The sequence below is a fragment of the Crinia signifera genome, chromosome 6, assembly GCF_055691185.1.
Source record: "Crinia signifera chromosome 6, ASM5569118v1, whole genome shotgun sequence".
NCBI classification, from domain to species: Eukaryota; Metazoa; Chordata; class Amphibia; order Anura; family Myobatrachidae; genus Crinia; species Crinia signifera.
Window position 1 is genome coordinate 176,486,977 of NC_139222.1, and position 18,490 is coordinate 176,505,466.

The 18,490-nt window shown below is 40.3% G+C and overlaps 1 protein-coding gene across 5 annotated transcripts in view; it reads left to right on the plus strand.

The window, feature by feature from the left end:
• Positions 1–18,490, plus strand: part of CEP112 (centrosomal protein 112) — a 404,486-nt gene that overhangs the window by 177,658 nt on the left and 208,338 nt on the right. For all 5 annotated transcript variants that reach the window (XR_014444546.1, XM_083148204.1, XM_083148203.1 and 2 more), the window contains exons 19-20: positions 7,023–7,130; positions 15,978–16,160. Coding sequence is in view for 4 of the 5 variants with exons in the window: in XM_083148204.1 (XP_083004330.1) it covers positions 7,023–7,130; positions 15,978–16,160 (291 nt within the window). In the remaining variant the exon portion in view is untranslated. The remainder of the gene's footprint in view (positions 1–7,022; positions 7,131–15,977; positions 16,161–18,490) is intronic.

Sequence of the window (18,490 nt, forward strand, 5' to 3'; positions counted from 1 at the left end):
TGAAACCTGAGCACATAATAAGGTGGTGGGAATTTCTACAGCGCCCTCTACATCTCTTCTTGTGTCTTTGCCTTCATCTCCCACTAACAAGGGGGATTTTGTAGAGGTAGTCGCTATCTATTATTGGAAGCGCATTTAGGGTCAAATCCCCACGTGCACACATATATATATATACACTAAACATCGGCACTCACCTTTCCTAGATTTGGGGTGCCCTATGGCTTGTGACTACATTGTTTAAACAGACATTGTAGGGGCTCTGCACACACTAAATTAACTGATAATAAATAGTGGAGATTTGGTTCATGAATTGATCAATGCATTTAAGCCTGCAGCCCCCTTTACGGGACCCCACTGTTCTGCAGGTCCTGACACTATCGCTCAAAATTACTACAATACACATAGCTATCACATCAATGTTTGATTCCAGGCATGCTATCTGGTCTAAAGCTCACAGCAGACTGTGCTTTTATAGGTGAGCAGCTACCAACACACCTGTCACTAATCATCTAGGGAACTGGTTAACATAAGCTATGTACTATGGGTTAAAACAGGGTGCATGAGAGAATGTGACCACAATAAGACTAATTAAAAAAATTAATCTAATAAACAATATATACACTAAACATCGGCACTCACCTTTTCTAGATTTGGGGTGCCCTGTGGCTTGTGACTACATTGTTTAAACAGACATTGTAGGGGCTCTGCACACACTAAATTAACTGATAATAAAAAGTGGAGATTTGGTTCATATATATATATATATATATATATATATATATATATACACACACACACATTCACAAGAACCAGCACTCACAGGGTTAACCAATGTTTAAATGTTACCTTGCTCCGGTGCCTTCCCCTTGCAAGCTGGGCTGCGGTCCACTTGTATATATGAAGTCCGGTAATGGGAGGCACGCGGAGACTGAATATAAATCCCAAACTTAGGTGTCTTTAACAGGCAACGTTTTGGGGCCTTACCCCCTTTCTCAAGGCACACACAAGTGAAATACATAGTCAAACTTTGTATTTCACTTGTGTGTGGCTTGAGAAAGGGGGTAAGGCCCTGAAACTTTGCCTATTAAAGACACCTAAGTTTGGGATATATATTCAGTCTCCGAGTGCCGCCCATTACCGGACTATATATAAATATATGTATATATATATATATATATGTGTGTGTGTGTATATGTATATATATGTATATATACACACACACACATTTTATTGTACATACATTAAATATAACTCACGATTGCAGGCGTAGCCTGCCACTGATTATGAAATGGCCCCGAAGATGCTGCTAGCGTGACTGTGCAAGCCCCTGGTCACTGCTTATGCGGGTGAGGCCACGTCCCGGTGGTGCTGTGTATGCCGGAGTTGGAAGCTTCCTGAGGGTAATGGACGGTCGCGCTGCCTAGACACAGCCGGACATGCATATAGATTCATGTGCATTACCCCCAGGAATTTTGTCCATTACCCCCAGGAATTAAATTTTTACCCCATTTGGGGTAATTTCCCCCGGTTACCGGCCACTGATCTAACAAGTTGGTCTAAAAAAAAATTCTTGAAAACCAAATATTGGTTCTCTTTCCCTGTGTCAACCATTTGCATGGCGACCTTTTAGGCCTGTTGACCTGCTTCATGTATCGACCTATTGACTGTAGATCTAATTACTGTTGACAAATCGATCCTAACCTTCCCTTAGTGCCTCACTCTCCCATCCAACAGCTTAACTCCAATGTTTTCAATTTGAAAATATTAAGATTTCACATCAACATTTCCGACGTCTACATTTGTGAGAATGTCAACATTCTAAAAATACATTATGTTTACATTATGATTGTCCACATTGTGAATGTTGACCTTATGATACTATCGCGAGTCACGTATTTAGAGTAACTTTACTAAAGCTTCTAAAAATGAAACGGTGACGTTGCCCATAGCAACCAGCTTCTCTATTGTACCTTAGAATATTTAATCCTGGAAAGAGGGGATGTTGCTTTGTGCATCATCACCTCTTTCCCTTTTTAGAAGCTGTAGTAAATTTACCCCTTAGTATTTAAACAACATCATCCAGATATCTCTGTGGTGTCACATATGAAGAAAAGCTTGTCGCTTTGTAGTGCACCACAAAGAATTCTACCATTCCTAAAATATAACCTTTATTTGAGTTTAACTACAATTGCGGAGTATAAGAACACACATACAAACATATAAGTGGAGACAAACACCAAAAATTTGGCCAGCGTCTTTTATTGGTATCCAAAACTTTTTCTCATTTAATGCTTCTCAGCTATTATGTTGGATACACATGTAAGTTAATCTCTGCCCTTATATCTCTACTGATAGTTGCTCTAAACGCAAACTGATACTTTGTTGTTTGATACTTTATGCAACGTTCATACAATAAATTGGATACATTTCCTGTTTGTCATTTGACACACAATAAAGCACAGTGCTGTTAATACCTTGCTGATATCGCCTTGTCACTTATCAAATAAATAGGAATGGCCAGGTCAGTGTGATTGGTGCATTCATATAATATTCCGGCAACCATGTGCCTGGGGAGTGCTATTATATGCTATTATATGCAGATCTGTTTGATGACCTGATCATCATGTGGGAAGGTGATAAGGAAACCTTTACAGAGTTCATGAACATCTTGAATAACAACAATCTTAATCTTAGATTAACCCACGAAATGAGTCAAGAAAAAGTCACCTTCCTGGATTTGACCATATATGTGGAAGAAGACGGACACATTGCAACCGATATATATCGCAAGAAAACATCAACAAATACCCTGCTACACCATCAGAGCTCCCACTTTCCCCCCGTAATAAAACGATTACCCAAAGGAGAATTCCTCCGAACCAAAAGAAACTGCTCCAAGAAAGAGACCTATGAGAAAAGAGCAGAACAATTGAAAAGCAGATTGAAAAACAGAGGTTACAGTAACCGTAAAATCAAGAGAGCTGCAAAAGACACTGAGAAATACAGTAGGGAACGATTGCTCACTCCCAACACCACAAAAATGGATGATACTCAGAAAACAGTACAATTTATTGGCAATTTCTGCCAGGAATGGCGAGAAATTCAAGCTATCCTCAATAAACATATCGATATACTTAAAACTGACGAGGATCTAGCCGGAGTTGTCAAAAATCGCATACAAATGAGTTGGCGGAGAAGCAACAACCTAAAAGACCTATTAGTACACAGCCATCTAGAAAAAAATCCACACCCCAAAAATTCAAACAAAAGGCTCCTACAGATGTAGAACATGCAAAACATGCTCAGTTATGATTACAACTACCTCCTTTACAGATAAATTCAATAGAATCTGGAAAATCCAAGACTACATCAACTGTGACACCATAGGTGTAATCTACAATCTAAAGTGTCCCTGCAATCTACACTATATAGGGAAGACTAAGAGACCCCTCAAGAAACGACTTCTGGAACACATATCCAGCATTAAAAATGCAAAAAAGGACCATCTCAACATAAAGACCCTGACACCGGTTGCCAAGCATTTTCTCAAAAGACATCAAGGAAACCCGAATGGACTACAAGCTTTTGGCATGCTGAAACTGGATCTAGGCATAAGAAGGGGCAACTTGGACAAAGAATTATTGAAACAAGAGAGTAAATTTATCTTCTTCATGGACACAATGGCCCCCAAAGGCCTGAATGAGGAGAATAGCTATGCAGCCTTCCTCTGAACTCCCTGAAAATGACAATATCAGACTCCAGTTAAATACCTCCTGCCTAATAATGATACTGGGGCAGATGTATTAAGCCTGGTGAAGAGATAAAGTGGAAGGAGATAACGCACCAGCCAATCAGATCCCAACTGTCATATTTCAAACACAGCTGATTGGCTGGTGCGTTATCTCTTCCATGTTATCTCCACTTTATCTCCACTTTATCTCTTCTCCAGGCTTAATACATCTGCCCCACAGTGTGTAACAAATATACCACCACTTTTAGAATACACGGACCAAACCAACATCATGAGGTCGTGTGTATATATAGCTGTCTCTATAAACACACACCAATTTGAATATATAAAGCATAAAACCATATAGAATGTCTCTATACAGATGCATACATATGACAAAAATAACCCTACTGTATACCCAAAAAGATATATACAAGGATAAAGGAGAGTTATATATATATATACATATGTATGCGTATATATGGATGTATGTACATATGCATATATGACACGCATTGTCACATTTAATTAAAAAATTAAAAATTAAAAATACATATGAGGTCACAACAAACACAAGACACCAAATGTCACACACCAACAACTATATTCCTGACAAATTGCAACACCATCGCAAGAAATAAATATCACAAACCTCCCCTATTCTTATTCATATTTAATTCTTTTATTTTCTTATTTTATTGTATAATTTTTATTTACTTATTTTTTTCACTAATTGATGATATACAAGTCTCAATAGGATAGTTAGAGATTGATGTAGAATATTTGCAATTTTAAGATCCGACTACCATGTATATGCATATAAACTCTCACCAGCATGAAATACAAAAGAGAGGGTACTGTTGTGACAGCTACGTGACTGACATACACATGCTCGCGCGTATATATATGAGATCGTGGACCTGCTAACAGTTCCCACTCAACGAACAATACCCACCTCTATATATCTTTATCACCCTGTAAAAGGATATATTCTCAGTGATTTGGCGAGAAGTATATGGGACCGATGAACCGGACGGTCTAATTAGCACTGTAACTCCACCGTGGCGCGACATATATTACAATGCCCGAGAATTATCATGTCTCGATTGTGACACGTATTAAAATGCCCTAATGCCACCTAGAGACACATGACACAGAAATCGTGCGCATCTATCAGAATAATAGCGAAGATATATAGCGTGTGTAAATTATACAGTTTAATGCACGGGCACCTATTAAAACAAAGTGACATACAATAGGGTCAAATTTACACTGTACGTATTTGAAAAGAAGGAGGGGAGGGAAGAATAATGCCCATCCTCTCCTCATTGGAGGAGAGGAAGAGAAGGAGGTGGCAATACGTAACAACGAGAGCTCATTGGAGAAGATTGCTAATGAACCAGTACTTATCCTGTCCATGGACGTCCGGACGGGTTGCCCTGATGAAGCGATAGCGGAACGTACGTCGGCGCACAGTCTGCGTGTGCGGCGCCTTCCACAGCACTCCCTCCGTGTGAGGGCAGAGATCACTAATATTTCCAGCGTCTAAATACAAATGCTCTTATAAGAGCAGTTTGCCTTTATCTCAAAGCCTAACGTGATATTTATTGTATATACTGCTGATAGTCTGACTATTCATAACGACTGTGCCACGCTGTGTCATTGGTAAAAGAGCAGTGCGTACTGCAGATTGACACCAATCAATAGCCTGCAACCATTGAGAATGAATGCAGGATGGTAATGCCGTTTATAGAGCAAGTTTCAACAGATAAATTGTGTATAATGGCCACTTCCTTATAAGATATAAGTGCACAGTGCAGACCTGTGTAGGAGTGCCAATTTGCAGTTAATTGTAACTAACACTGGTTGAGTTTCAATATCTGCCACAAGATTCTGACACTGTATGAATAACTTGACTAACTACCAATCAGATCTGCATATAATAGCACTCCCCAGGCACACGGTTGCCGGAATATTATATGAATGCACCAATCACACTGACCTGGCCATTCCTATTTATTTGATAAGTGACAAGGCGATATCAGCAAGGTATTAACAGCACTGTGCTTTTTTGTGTGTCAAATGACAAACAGAAAATGTATCCAATTTATTGTATGAATGTTGCATAAAGTATCCAACAACAAAGTATCAGTTTGTGTTTAGAGCAACTATCAGTAGAGATATAAGGGCAGAGATTAACTTACATGTGTATCCAACATAATAGCTGAGAAGCATTAAATGAGAAAAAGTTTTGGATACCAATAAAAGACGCTGGCCACTCAGAATTTAAGATTGGCAGATTGAGTGCAGGAAGCGCACACACACAGCTTTTTAACAAATTTTTGGTGTTTGTCTCCACTTATATGTTTGTATGTGTGTTCTTATACTCCGCAATTTTAGTTAAACTCAAATAAAGGTTATATTTTAGGATTGGTAGAATTCTTTGTGGTGCACTACAAAGCGACAAGCTTTTCTTTTCTTCATATGTGTCTTCTAATTTTGTCCAGTAGTAGCACACCCCTATAATCTTTAAATATAAGAAACAAAGACTTAAAATATAAACAAAGAGTGGGCCAGCATACGAATATAAAAATTAAATAACTTAAGTGTTCTTGTGCGACCAACCTACCACCCCCAGAAAGTATCTCTGTGGTGTCACTTGTTCTTGGTTAATGATTAGGCTGGATTTGCGTGATGCCATTGGGTCCTAGTGGAGAGGTTGTATTGACAATTATACCACTAGTTCTTTAGATCCATATACACTGGTCGTTTTTATCGTTTATGGATAACGAGTATGGGGAAAATCGCTGGGCTAATAAACGCGCAGTGCAGACACACTGAGCGTTTTTCGATTTCCTTAGCGATTTTCCCGGGGGGTGGACGGCTTTCCATAGCGGAATGCTATAGAAAGCTGTCCACTCACTCGCTCATCTTCTAGTAATATCAGCAGATGAGCGGCAGGGCCAGCAATGATGCAGGAGCGCGAATCTGTGCTCACCGCCCAATGCTGCACTGTACATACCGGGCAGCTTTCAAGCTGAAAACCAATGAAATGATTAACCTGAGTGGCTTTCAGCTGAAAGTTGCAGAGTGTCTATGGGCCTTTAGTGAATGAAAACATTTGTCTTAGCAATAATTTCATTGGTTTCTACTAAAATCGTAGACTGTATTCTCATATGTCCAACCCACAAAATAGTTGCATATAGGTAAACAATTTTGTGCTGTATCGTCTCTAAGTCCCCAACGTTTCACTAATGTGTCTTGAATCATTCTTTTCTTTGTTTCTCTGTAGATGGAGAAAGTGGAGGTTGACCTGAGCCAATCCAAAGCTCTCCGTGAAAAGCAAAGCATGGAGTTCAGCCGACAGCTAGAGGAATTAAAACAGAGATATGAACAACAGGTAACAGATGAATGTGGGTGGGAACCAAAGGAGTATGACATTAGTAATGATGGGAAATTGGTCATAGCGGTATTAGTGCTGGGAGGTTAGTGAATGGTTTCTTTTTTCTAGCACATCATCTACTCGATAATTCAGGTGTGTAGAGTGTTCTCCAGTATTCACACAGACAGACTTACCTTATTTTCCTGTACATTCTTATACAGACAAAACCCCAAAATACCAGTGAGCCAGCTCACAATAGGCTTTAAACGGACCACCCGTTTATACTACGTTGTTACCAATGTTCTTATCAAGTCTGCCCCTGGTTGCTGCAGGGAATGGGGTCCTAATTCAGACCTGTACGCTGGGCTGCGAAATCGCAGCCCAATCAAGTATCGAATATCTGCGCAAATGCAATGATCGTAGCTCAAGGCCATCCTGCAATGAAAGCCAGCCTTTGATGGTGAGCTTGATGATCGAGAATGGATTTGCAAGGTTTCGCACGCTGCAATTCCATTCGCAGCCATGCAGAGGGGTGGATCTTCATTCTGCCAGAGCGGCGGCTAACTGGGATCTGAAAAGTTGCAGCCCAGCGATCAGGTGTGAATTACTTCCTGGATTCCCAGATAATTTGGGTTATTGAGGCAGTGGGAAAGGCTGTAATAGTCTGTTTCCCTTATCTGTAAGGTCTCATGAGTAGGGCCCTCACCCTCTTCTTCTCTATAAGCAATATCCCAGTCTCTTGCTCAGTCAGTAACTTCAATCCTCTATTACTGCTTTTAGATTGCTATCCTAAGTCAGACCCAGGATATTGATCTCAGGTTTGACCATATCTTCTGCATACCACCGATAAATAGGTGTGCGCCAGGGGTGTCTCCAGCTGTGCAACACTGGTGCACCCCCTCTAAGGGCACACCCTAAGCCCACTTACACACCCCCCCCCCTCACATTTCTTACTTCCCCGCCAGTCACCTCCCTGGCGTATTCCTGGGCACTGGACCTGGTCCCAGCACTCTTGTCCGCCCACTGTTGAGAGCCGCTGGCTGGCCTGACGTCATTACACTGCGGCGGCGCCCACATGTTTGTAGGGGGGGGAAGCCGAGCAGTCTGGCCGCTCTGGCGGTCAGATTTTGCCTGGAGCAAATTGACTCACTGGGTGGGACAAACTGTGGGAGCCAGGACACAGCAGGATGCCACCCTGGCAGGCACCTATATGATGTGAGATCCACCATCTGTACTAACACTGAGGTGGCAGTGGAATTCACAGAATTAATTAGAATTAGTTGAGATAGGGAAGTGTCTCTGAGTGTTTATTCATATGCTCAATTATGTGCGTGCCACTGCCACCTCTAAGGCAGTACATTAGCTTTGAAGGGCACCCAACAAACTGTACTGATATAGGAAATTGCCAGGGACTTGCTTTTTGCATATGTGTAATGGTGTGTTTATATACAATATATATATATATATATATATATATACACAAGAGCAAAGAAATGACGGGCGGCACTCACGGGTTTAAATCCAAAAAGCAAACTTTAGTGCAGGTGTCACATAGACATGCTCTTGTATAGATCTCACATTGGGAAGGCAACACGGTCCCTCGCAGCCAGACAACCAGAGTGACGACCAACCTCTGCATCTATCTATCTATCTATATATATATATATATATATATATATATATATATATATGTATGTTGAGGAAGAGGTGTCACTCCTTGACTTGTGCAAAAAAACAACCCATTACTGTGGTCTACCCAGTTTCGGGCTTTTACCCATCTTCAGGACCAGTCTAAGGCCTGAAACTGCATAGACCGCAGTAAAAGGTTGTTTATTGCACAACGCAAAGCTCTTTACTGTGGGCATTAAGCGCAAATGACACTGCTATGTGTATTTTGTGTAAGTGTCGCTAGTCTGATCATTAAGCAAAAGGAATGCTACTGTGTGCAATATGTGTAAAGGGTGCTGCTGTGTGCATTATACGTAAGGGGCGCTGCTGTGTGCATTATGCGTAAGGGACGCTGCTGCGTGCATTATGCGTAAGGGGCGTTGCTGTTTGCACTATGCATAAGGGGTGTTGATGTGTGCATTATGCGTAAGGGGCGCTGCTGTGTGCACTATGCATAAGGGGTGTTGATGTGTGCATTATGTTGTCATTATGTGTAAGCAGCACTACTCTTGACATTATGTGAAAGGGTACTATTGTGGGCATTACGTGTAAGTTGCTTACTGTGTGCCTTTTGTGTATGGGGCACTTCTCTGGGCATTATGTGTAAGCAGCATTCCTTTAGTGTACTCATTATGTGTAAGCAACTGTACTGTGGGCATTAGATGTAACATGCATTACTCTGGGCATTATATGTAGGCGGCACTAATGTGGGCATTAGGTTTAGGCAGCACTGCATTACTCTGAAAATTATGTATAAGTGGCATTACTATGGGCATTATGTGTAAGATGTATTACTTTGTGCATTATGTGTAAAAAGCACTACTAGTATTAGAATTTTATATAAGGGCACTACTGTGTGGCATAATGCGTGTAAAGAGTACAAATGCCTGAAGTAACATAAATAACTTTCGGAACGGTAATAAGGGAAACTGATGTGTGGTATAATGTGAATCAGTGGCAAATGCAATACATGCGAGTACTGCTACTGTGTGGTGTCATTTTATAACACATTCCTTTTGAGAACACAACTTTTTTTGTGGCGTTTGCCTCTAGCATGTGCTCTTTTATAATGTATGGGGGGAGGGCATAAATTTAGAGTTTGTAGGGTGGCGCAGAACACCCTAGCACCGGCCCTGTACACACTGGACGATATGAACGATTTTAAATTTCCAATCTGTCTGGATCGCCCACATTGTTCAACATATTGTCTAATGTGTGGCCAGCTTTACACTATAGAATCACCCTGTGCAATAAAATGAGGTTTCTCTTAAAATACTGCAAAATTGTGTGAACATTTAAGACTCAAATTAATTCTAATGCGGTGAAATCTGTTTTTTTTTTTTACATATTGTGCTTTGTTTGTTTTTTATTATTAAACTTTTTTTTTTATGTTGTTGAAATTTCACCTAGAATTGTATTTCTACACAATTAGGAGTAGGTAGGTGTAGGACAAGACTTGATATCTGCCAGTGAATTGCTGATAACAATGAGTGAATATGCCTGTGCACTTTTCTGCAAAGCAAGGAGCACCCATAAAATGTACCCTTCCCATCCTTTATCTCATTTTAGTAATATCCCTCTGAATATTATGTTTTGTTTTGTGCTGAAGTTAAGTGTTCCACATAGTTTGCAGACAACGTCCTCACTCCACCCAACCAACAGTGTGTTCCTCTGTAACATCGTCCATTGGGCCTAATTTAGACCTGTTTGCAGAGCCACAATTTTTGCTAATGGACAAAACCATGCTGCACTGTTGGTGAGGCAGATGTAATGTGCAGAGAGAGTTAGATTTGGGTGAGGTGTGTTGAAATCTGAATTGCAGTGTAAGAATAAAGTAGCCCGAATTTACCCTGCACTGAAACAAAATAACTCCCCCAAATTGATCTCTCTGCAGTGCAGCACGGTTTTGTGCATCTGCAAAAATTGCAGCCTTGCTACCAGGTCTGAATCAGGCCCATTGCCTTGTAAACCTATGTGCATTTGCACGCACAGGCAAATGTAAAAATATATTTTAACTGAGCCTACTGTATGTATTTTTTGCATTTGGAAATGAGGGCTACTTTGACTCCATTCCCCATTATGGAGCATGTGATGGTCACTCCAATGCATATGTCCCATCAGCCAGAAACTCATCTTCTTATCTTAGAACAGTCTCAGAGCTGATGTCACTTATTATTTTCTCTTTTCACATGAGTGCTTATATAAACTTGTCTGTCACTCAGCATGCTGCCAGCAGACCACACACCACCTTTTAACACATGTGTGTGTCTTTCAGAAGTCTGCTGAGGATATGTTACATACATAACCCTGCTCATACCCTACTTAGCAGCAGGAGAGTTGCTCGCAATATATAAAGGATATAAACTTTTTATCTTCTAAAAACAATAGTCCATTTTATTATAAGAACTATTATAAACTTTAATGACCTATTAACTGTTACTTTACTGGTGTCTTAAGGTCCATACACACTGGGCAACTATGCCCAGTGTGTATGGACAGCGATGATCACTGTCATCGCCGCGGGGAAAGCCGCTCAGTGCATACACACTTTCCCCCTGCCCGGCTCCGATGGAGGGGGGGGGGGGGGGGGCGTTGCATAGCGGAGCGCTATGAAAAAACATCCTGAAAGCCCCTCATCTGCTGGTATAACCAGCAGATGAGCGGCTTTCCCGGCGATGTTGCGGGAGTGTGCAGCAGTGCTCACCGCTCATCGCTGGGCCATACACACTGGGCGGGTTTGAGCTGAAAGCTGCTCAAACCTGCTGTTTTGAGCGACTTTCAGCTCAAAGTCGCCTGGTGTGTATGGGCCTTTAGAGATCTGCAGAACACGCTGACATATACATATATGTAATTGGTTGGATAGAGGTGTAAGCGACAGCAGATACCTATATACTAAAAGAAGTACTCTTTATAGCAAAAAAAGAGTTTATTTTATATATATAAAAAATGCACAATAGCACTATTTAGTAGAACAAACAGTTAATTTATACAGAAAAAACATAATAATAAAAAATGCGAGATTTTTCTAAAAAATGCGTACAGGTGGTATCGCTAAAAATGGGGAGGGGATTAAAAGGTAGTATAAAAGTGAAAGACTTAGCTAGGTGGAGGAGTCAGCAGGCAGTACCCAACGCGTTTCGTCTAGGAGACTTCTTCAAGGGGTGAGGGAGCTCATTTGTTTTTGTGACACCCCTCACCAAGGTGTCCGTCTTTAGAGGCTAGCTGACACCCCTTTTTCTTAAAAGGGTTACCGGTATATACATTTTTCTCACCAGAATACTAAACCGTCTGGGACACAAGTGGCGCCATACGTCTTTTTCTTCTCTATATACATATATGTGTGAACATTTGATTACTGATGTTTACAAGAGAGATCTAATCTGATCTTTGGGGTTGATTTACTAAAATGGGAATTCTTTTTAAAATGGGATGTTGCCCATGGCAGCCTATCATAGTCTGTTTATTTAGCACCTTCTAGAATATAATCGAATGTGATTGGTTGCCCATAGCAACATCCCAGCTGAAATAGAACTCCTGTCTTAGTAAGTAAACACCTATAACTGATAACTATTGATATTTTCTACAATTTTGCCATTTTCTGACCTACGGATTATATTCATGTCAAACATTGCTCTACTGCAGGGGTTCTCCAACTCAATCCTCAGGGCCCCTCACAGTTCACGTTTTCCAGGTCACCCGGCAGGTGCATAGATGCACTCATTACTCATTGACACATTTTCAAAGATACACAGGTGGAGCTAATTATTTAATGTGAATCTGTGAGGAGAGCTGGAAAACGTGCACTGTATGGGCTCCTGAGGACCAAGTTTGAGAACCTGTGATCTACTGTATTGTTCCAAACATCTGCCATTCTGCCTACCTCATACTGAATCCTGCCCATTCATAAGTTTGTCCTGCAACTTGGAGACAAATGGCCAAAAATGTATAAACATCATTTATTCATAAAAAGTTGTAACCCCATATACTTTTTAATTGATTTAGGTTGAAAATATCTCAAATAATTTTATAATGTTTTAATATAGTGCGTGAATATAGAAATTGCCCTTAAAAATAAAAACAATACCACTGTTCATCAGATTAACGAGTTAAAACAAATATTTTTTTTTAATTTGTGAATGTTTATGGGAAAATATCCATGGTAACCAGAGCCCTAATTTTCAATGGTAGAATATTTTTTAACTATAATCTTAAAAGAGACAAAACTCTTTTTTTTGGCAATGCCCATTTGTTAATGTGACTTTTAAAACAAAAATATTAGAATTTTTGTACCTCTTCCATCAGTGATTTTCTCCTGAGTTGATAAGGCCACATTCTCATAATTATAGGCACAGCCCTCAGAATGATTTATCACTGATGAAATCATCATTGTATATCACTGAATAGATTGAACTCTGGAACATTCCAAAAAAACCTGCTCCATATTAGAAATTAATGATTCAAAACAATGGGTTAGAGTTTAGTGTCACAAGGTTCTATGTACTGAGGGGGTCTGCGTTTGCCTTGTGCGAATGCCTTTGGCAAGTATCACACTCTCTGAGGCATTTGCCATGAGTAGGGGTGGGGGGAGGGTGGCGGGCAGCTGGAGGGACACTCCCAGCGTTTTATGGGTGTCCCTATGAAAATGCTGGACATTCCCCTGGGGGATGCAAGCGTGATGTTCCCTGCTCTGGGTGGGCAGGTGACATCACATGACGTCAGTGCCCGCGCCATCTTTGACGGGTAGTAGCGGGGAAAAAAAGTGAGTTTAGAATTACTTTTATTTCCGATGGGATAAGAAATCATTTGATGGTCTGCAACCTTTGGCCGCATGATTTTGGACATGTGGGGATGCGGGTAGCGCTGGCGGGGGGCATGCGTTTAGCCGCTCACTAAGCAGTGAAAGAATGCTGCTTATTGAGTGATCCTGAATCAGGCCCTAAGTCCTGTAGAGAGATACCAGCTAATTAGCTCCTAACTATCACGTTACATGCTGTATTTAAAATAAAACAGGTAGGAGCTGATTGCTTGGTACGTTATCTCTGTCCACTTTATCTCTCTCCAAGGCTTTGTACATAGACCCCTTAGTTTTATACATCTCAGTCTATCTATCTACAGAACCTTGGCACTCCAGCTGTTGTTGAACTATACATCCCACCATGCCCTGCAGCCATTTTAGCATGGCCAAATAGAGAAATTGTTGCTGGGCATGCTGCGATGTGTAGTTCAACAACAGCTGAAGTGCCATGGTTCTCCATCACTGGTCTATCTGTTTTATTCTTGACCACACCATTAAAGCCAGAATGGACTCTCACTTTTCAAATCATTAATATATATATATATATATATATATATATAATGACAAAGTATTAATTTCTCTTAGAAGTTTAATGCGTATTACTAAATCATTAATATGTAAACATCTTCTCCGTGATAGGACACACAAATAATATTTAATTTCCTTAAATTTAAAGCAAACATGACATTTCAATAAGACAAATAAGCCAATTCCTCATCATGGCCAAATTGATTCACAGACATGGGCCCTTCACCAGACATCATTTTACATATCTCTACCCTAAACCATGCAAAAGGGTGCTGATCAACTACTAAACAGCAGCATCCACCATAGACAGTCTACTGTCCCAGTTAATTGATTTTTTTGTCATTTTATTGTTCCAGAGATTATACTAATTGAGAGCAAGCATTGCAGTAACAGGAGACATGATTGAGAATGCGATTCATGTAAATCTTAGCTGGAGCATCATAGCATGTTGATGTCGGAGGCCCACACTGATACTTAGACATCCGTCTTGTTTTATCTCCCCCATATCAACATAACATTAAATGCGAGAATAGTAAGACCGAGCGCCCGGTATCATTTCCATATCCTTTCCCGGTGAAAACGCCTCTTTAACCCCCTCCCTTTAAGCGCTTTAATATCCAGAGCTGCTGATAAACGTATCCCAATGCAAGCATTGCACTCTTGGTTCCCGTCTCTTTGCTCAAATGAAGACGTCCCCTGGCTCCATGAGATGCTCCTCGGAATATGCCTCTAGGAAGCGGCAGCACAGCTGTGGCATACGGTCCAGGCTTTTCCGTCTCTTAAACAGGATCAAGTTATGAACAGGCTTATGTTGCAAGGCTTTTTCTGTCCCTGGATTCTCACGCTTAAGATTGAGAAAAGATATGGTGTTGATAATTGGCCTCCCCTGTTCTCTCTCTTTTTTTTCTTCCTCTCTTCCCAAAATCCACCAAAACTGAAGAGAAGTCTAAGTGACTGCTGCAAGCAGCTGTGTGGCCTAGAAATTGCTGGGGAGGCTGGCTTCCTGCCGTCTCTGCTTCAAAGACAGCCTGGATGCTTGTAGACTGCAGGCCAGGTAGGGTGTCTTTATACCCAGTCTGTGAGGATTAGTATCAAAGCAGGAGCAGCCTGGGCCACCGTCTCGTCTTGCCATTCACACCCGGCTGTGAGAGGCAGCGACTGGCTGGGGTCACAGTATCCATGGTAAGGAGGACTGGGAAAATATCCTGAGAATAGGAGGCTTTACGAGAAACCATGGCGCATCCATGAAAACAGCAGGTGTCCCCTGCAAACACATTCATCTCTTTATGTCACTATACAGTAGTTGACAACAAGATAATAGGGCTTTGTTTTGTTAATTATCTTTGCTGAAAAAAATGACAACTGTACTTCTTCCAAAAGAAGCGCACTGATCTGAAGGTCTTCTTTACCTAAAAAAAACCTGCAAAAATGTAATTATAAAACCATGCGATTAATTTTTTTCCACCCATTTCTTTTTCCAAAGAGCTGATTCCACATTGAAGTTGTTTATAATTCACAGGACTTTATGGGTTAAGCAGAAGCACGCAAATCTTTAAATTCCACTCTGTGTCAACTTGCATTATTTCACCACTGTTCCTTTTTCTGCCTTTGATTTTTACTAGTTTTATTTATTTATATTGTATATTTGTGTGAATATTTTGCGGGTATAGGACTGTCAAACGGGGAAGGGCATATGGTAAGTTTGATGACTCATTCATAAGGGGATGTTTTGGAATTATTTTTATGGGATAGGCAGAATGAGGTGGTGGTTGGAGGGTAGCAGTGGGGGGGGGGGCAGAGAAGAGGCACTGCATGAGTTGTCATGGTGACAAGGATGTTCCAGTGATGAACTGTACTCTCTATTGTCCAATCAGATTGTGGAGTTGAAGCTGGAGCAAGAACAGAAGAAAACATACCTTATCCAGCAGCATAGCACCGAGAAAGACAACATCATCCAGGACCATGATCAGGAAATCAGTCGGTTGGAGAAACAGTTCAAGAATAGCATGTTAGAGCACGAGAAAAATGCACAGGCGTGGAGAGAGCGAAACGCACAGGTAACCACATCTGCACTGCATGGCATGGCGCTGGTTTGCCTCTACATCTGCTACTTTGTCAGAAATGATTGCTGCGCCTTGCTGGGTTCCCCCAACAGGATGCAGGTTAATAAATACATCCCTTTTTTTTATTTTATTTTTAATTGGTAATGTCATCCATATGCATCCGCCTGCATGTCTGGCATTTAAGATTTCCTATCTGCCTCATCCGCTTTTAGGTGGAGGCAGTTTTATCTTCTCGCTCCCATACTGTGTGTGAAACCACAGGTAGCCAGATTAAGAGTCCCGTGGTGCCTTGATACTCAGCCTCATTTTCTTTTATAATGGATTGGCTTAGTGTTTGAGGGTGTACTACAGTGCCTGCTTTCCCTAATAAACCATCTGCCTCAGCATCTCAGCCCTGGAATGAGTGTGGAATAGAACATTATTTTCCATACACCTCTTATCACTTGGCAGGTAACCGAAACATGCACAAAGACAGCTCTGTCTGTTATTATGTTTGTCCATCTCATGTGTGGATCTTTTTATTCCTAGCTGACAAGCTGTCTTGTATGATACTAATAGTAGATGCATGGTATCACTTACACCCGCTTCCCTAACAATATCGATCTGCGCGCTCCCTGTTGGAAGCCATATTGCAGAATAACCCCCAGCTGTGGTCTGATTTGATGCTTTGGATGTGCAGCAGTAACTAGAGCTGTCAGCTAGGACAATAACCTTTGCCGTTTTAAAACCTTCAATATATTGTCGTCCCCCCTACCTTATGTGTTAGGCTAATTACGAGATTCACACTGAAGGCCTGTGGTAAATTTGTTTCACTTGGCGATGTTTGGAACTATCTGGATTGCTTATAATGGCAGTTTCCATTAAGGCTTCTTTATTTAATAGTTGGTCTGCAAAGTTTGTTCTCAAAAATGGAGGGTTTTAAATGTACTTCTATGCTTCAATATAATTCTTTAATACGTTTATTGGATGTCCAAAAAAACAAATATAGTTGTATTCAATTTTATTTCACAATTTGTTCACAAATTGACAAAAAAATGTATACTTTAACCATATTTCAGACATCCGTTTCTGTGAGATTTTATATATACTTCAAAATGTTTAGATAATTAATATGAAAGATTCACTTGGAGCTCTATGAATAAATCCTCCCTTAATGGCTGACATTTATTTCCTGAATCTGTCCGTCTTCACACTAATAGCTGATGTTTACCCATTATTGTCATTGACATACCCACTCTTTCAAGGAACTTAAATCAAGGAGATTCTCTTGTTTGAGTTTATTAGAATGGCTTCAAAACAGGAAATATACAGTACCGTTTCTGTATATGGACCACTCCATTATAAACCTTCCCATAGTAATCATGTCTATGGTGCCTGTGGGATCAAGGCCAGCATATTTTCACATTACTATGTGTATTGGTTAGTTAGACCTGCCCCATTAGCCACATCTGCTAAAACTTTGTTATAGTAATATCTCTTTTGTACATCTGTAGAACCACCCTCTCCCTCAAGAGCCTCCTCACATTAATATCTCTATGCCAGACCTATAGATCCGCCCACTCTCACATGAACATTTTACTTTATCTTACATTAATATCCCTTTATTCACTCTATAGACTCTGACTTAAGAACATTATACATTGTGCAATAGTCCTTCTATATCTGTAGACCCACCTACTCCCACAAGACTCTTATATCATATTAGTATTTCCTTATTCTATCCATATTCTATAAAGCCTTGCAAGAACATTATAAATATTAATTGTTCTTCACCTGGCTCACCAGCAGCTTGTTATATATTCTCTCTATAGACAGACACAGTATTGTAAGGAAATAATTTTGCATTAGCATATACTGTAGGTTCATACGATCAGATACTTTTATTTAGTTCGCTAGCATGTCCGTATTCAAAATCCATTGCCCATGTATCCCATAATGTGGGTTCATATTCTTTCTTTCAAATGCAACATCTTAGATCATAATCTCTTAAGTAGTATTTTTCCTTTGACCGGCACCAAACTTCGGTACTAGATCACTTCATTAATTTACCTGACTTATTGATTCCCGTAAAAACATTATATTATGTTGCATTCTCTACACTGGAATCATCAGCTTAGCAACCCTTTAATAAACTCAGATCTTAAATACTATGCCATTACAATGTTAAACCACGTGTTGAAGAAAATATACTTTCATGTCTTGACTTAAATTTTATATCTTTATATAATAGTATTAGTATTGTTGACTTATATAATCAATAATAGTACAAAGTACTATAAAGGTAATATGAAGTCATTCATATTGGTGCCTGGCCCATTGCAGCT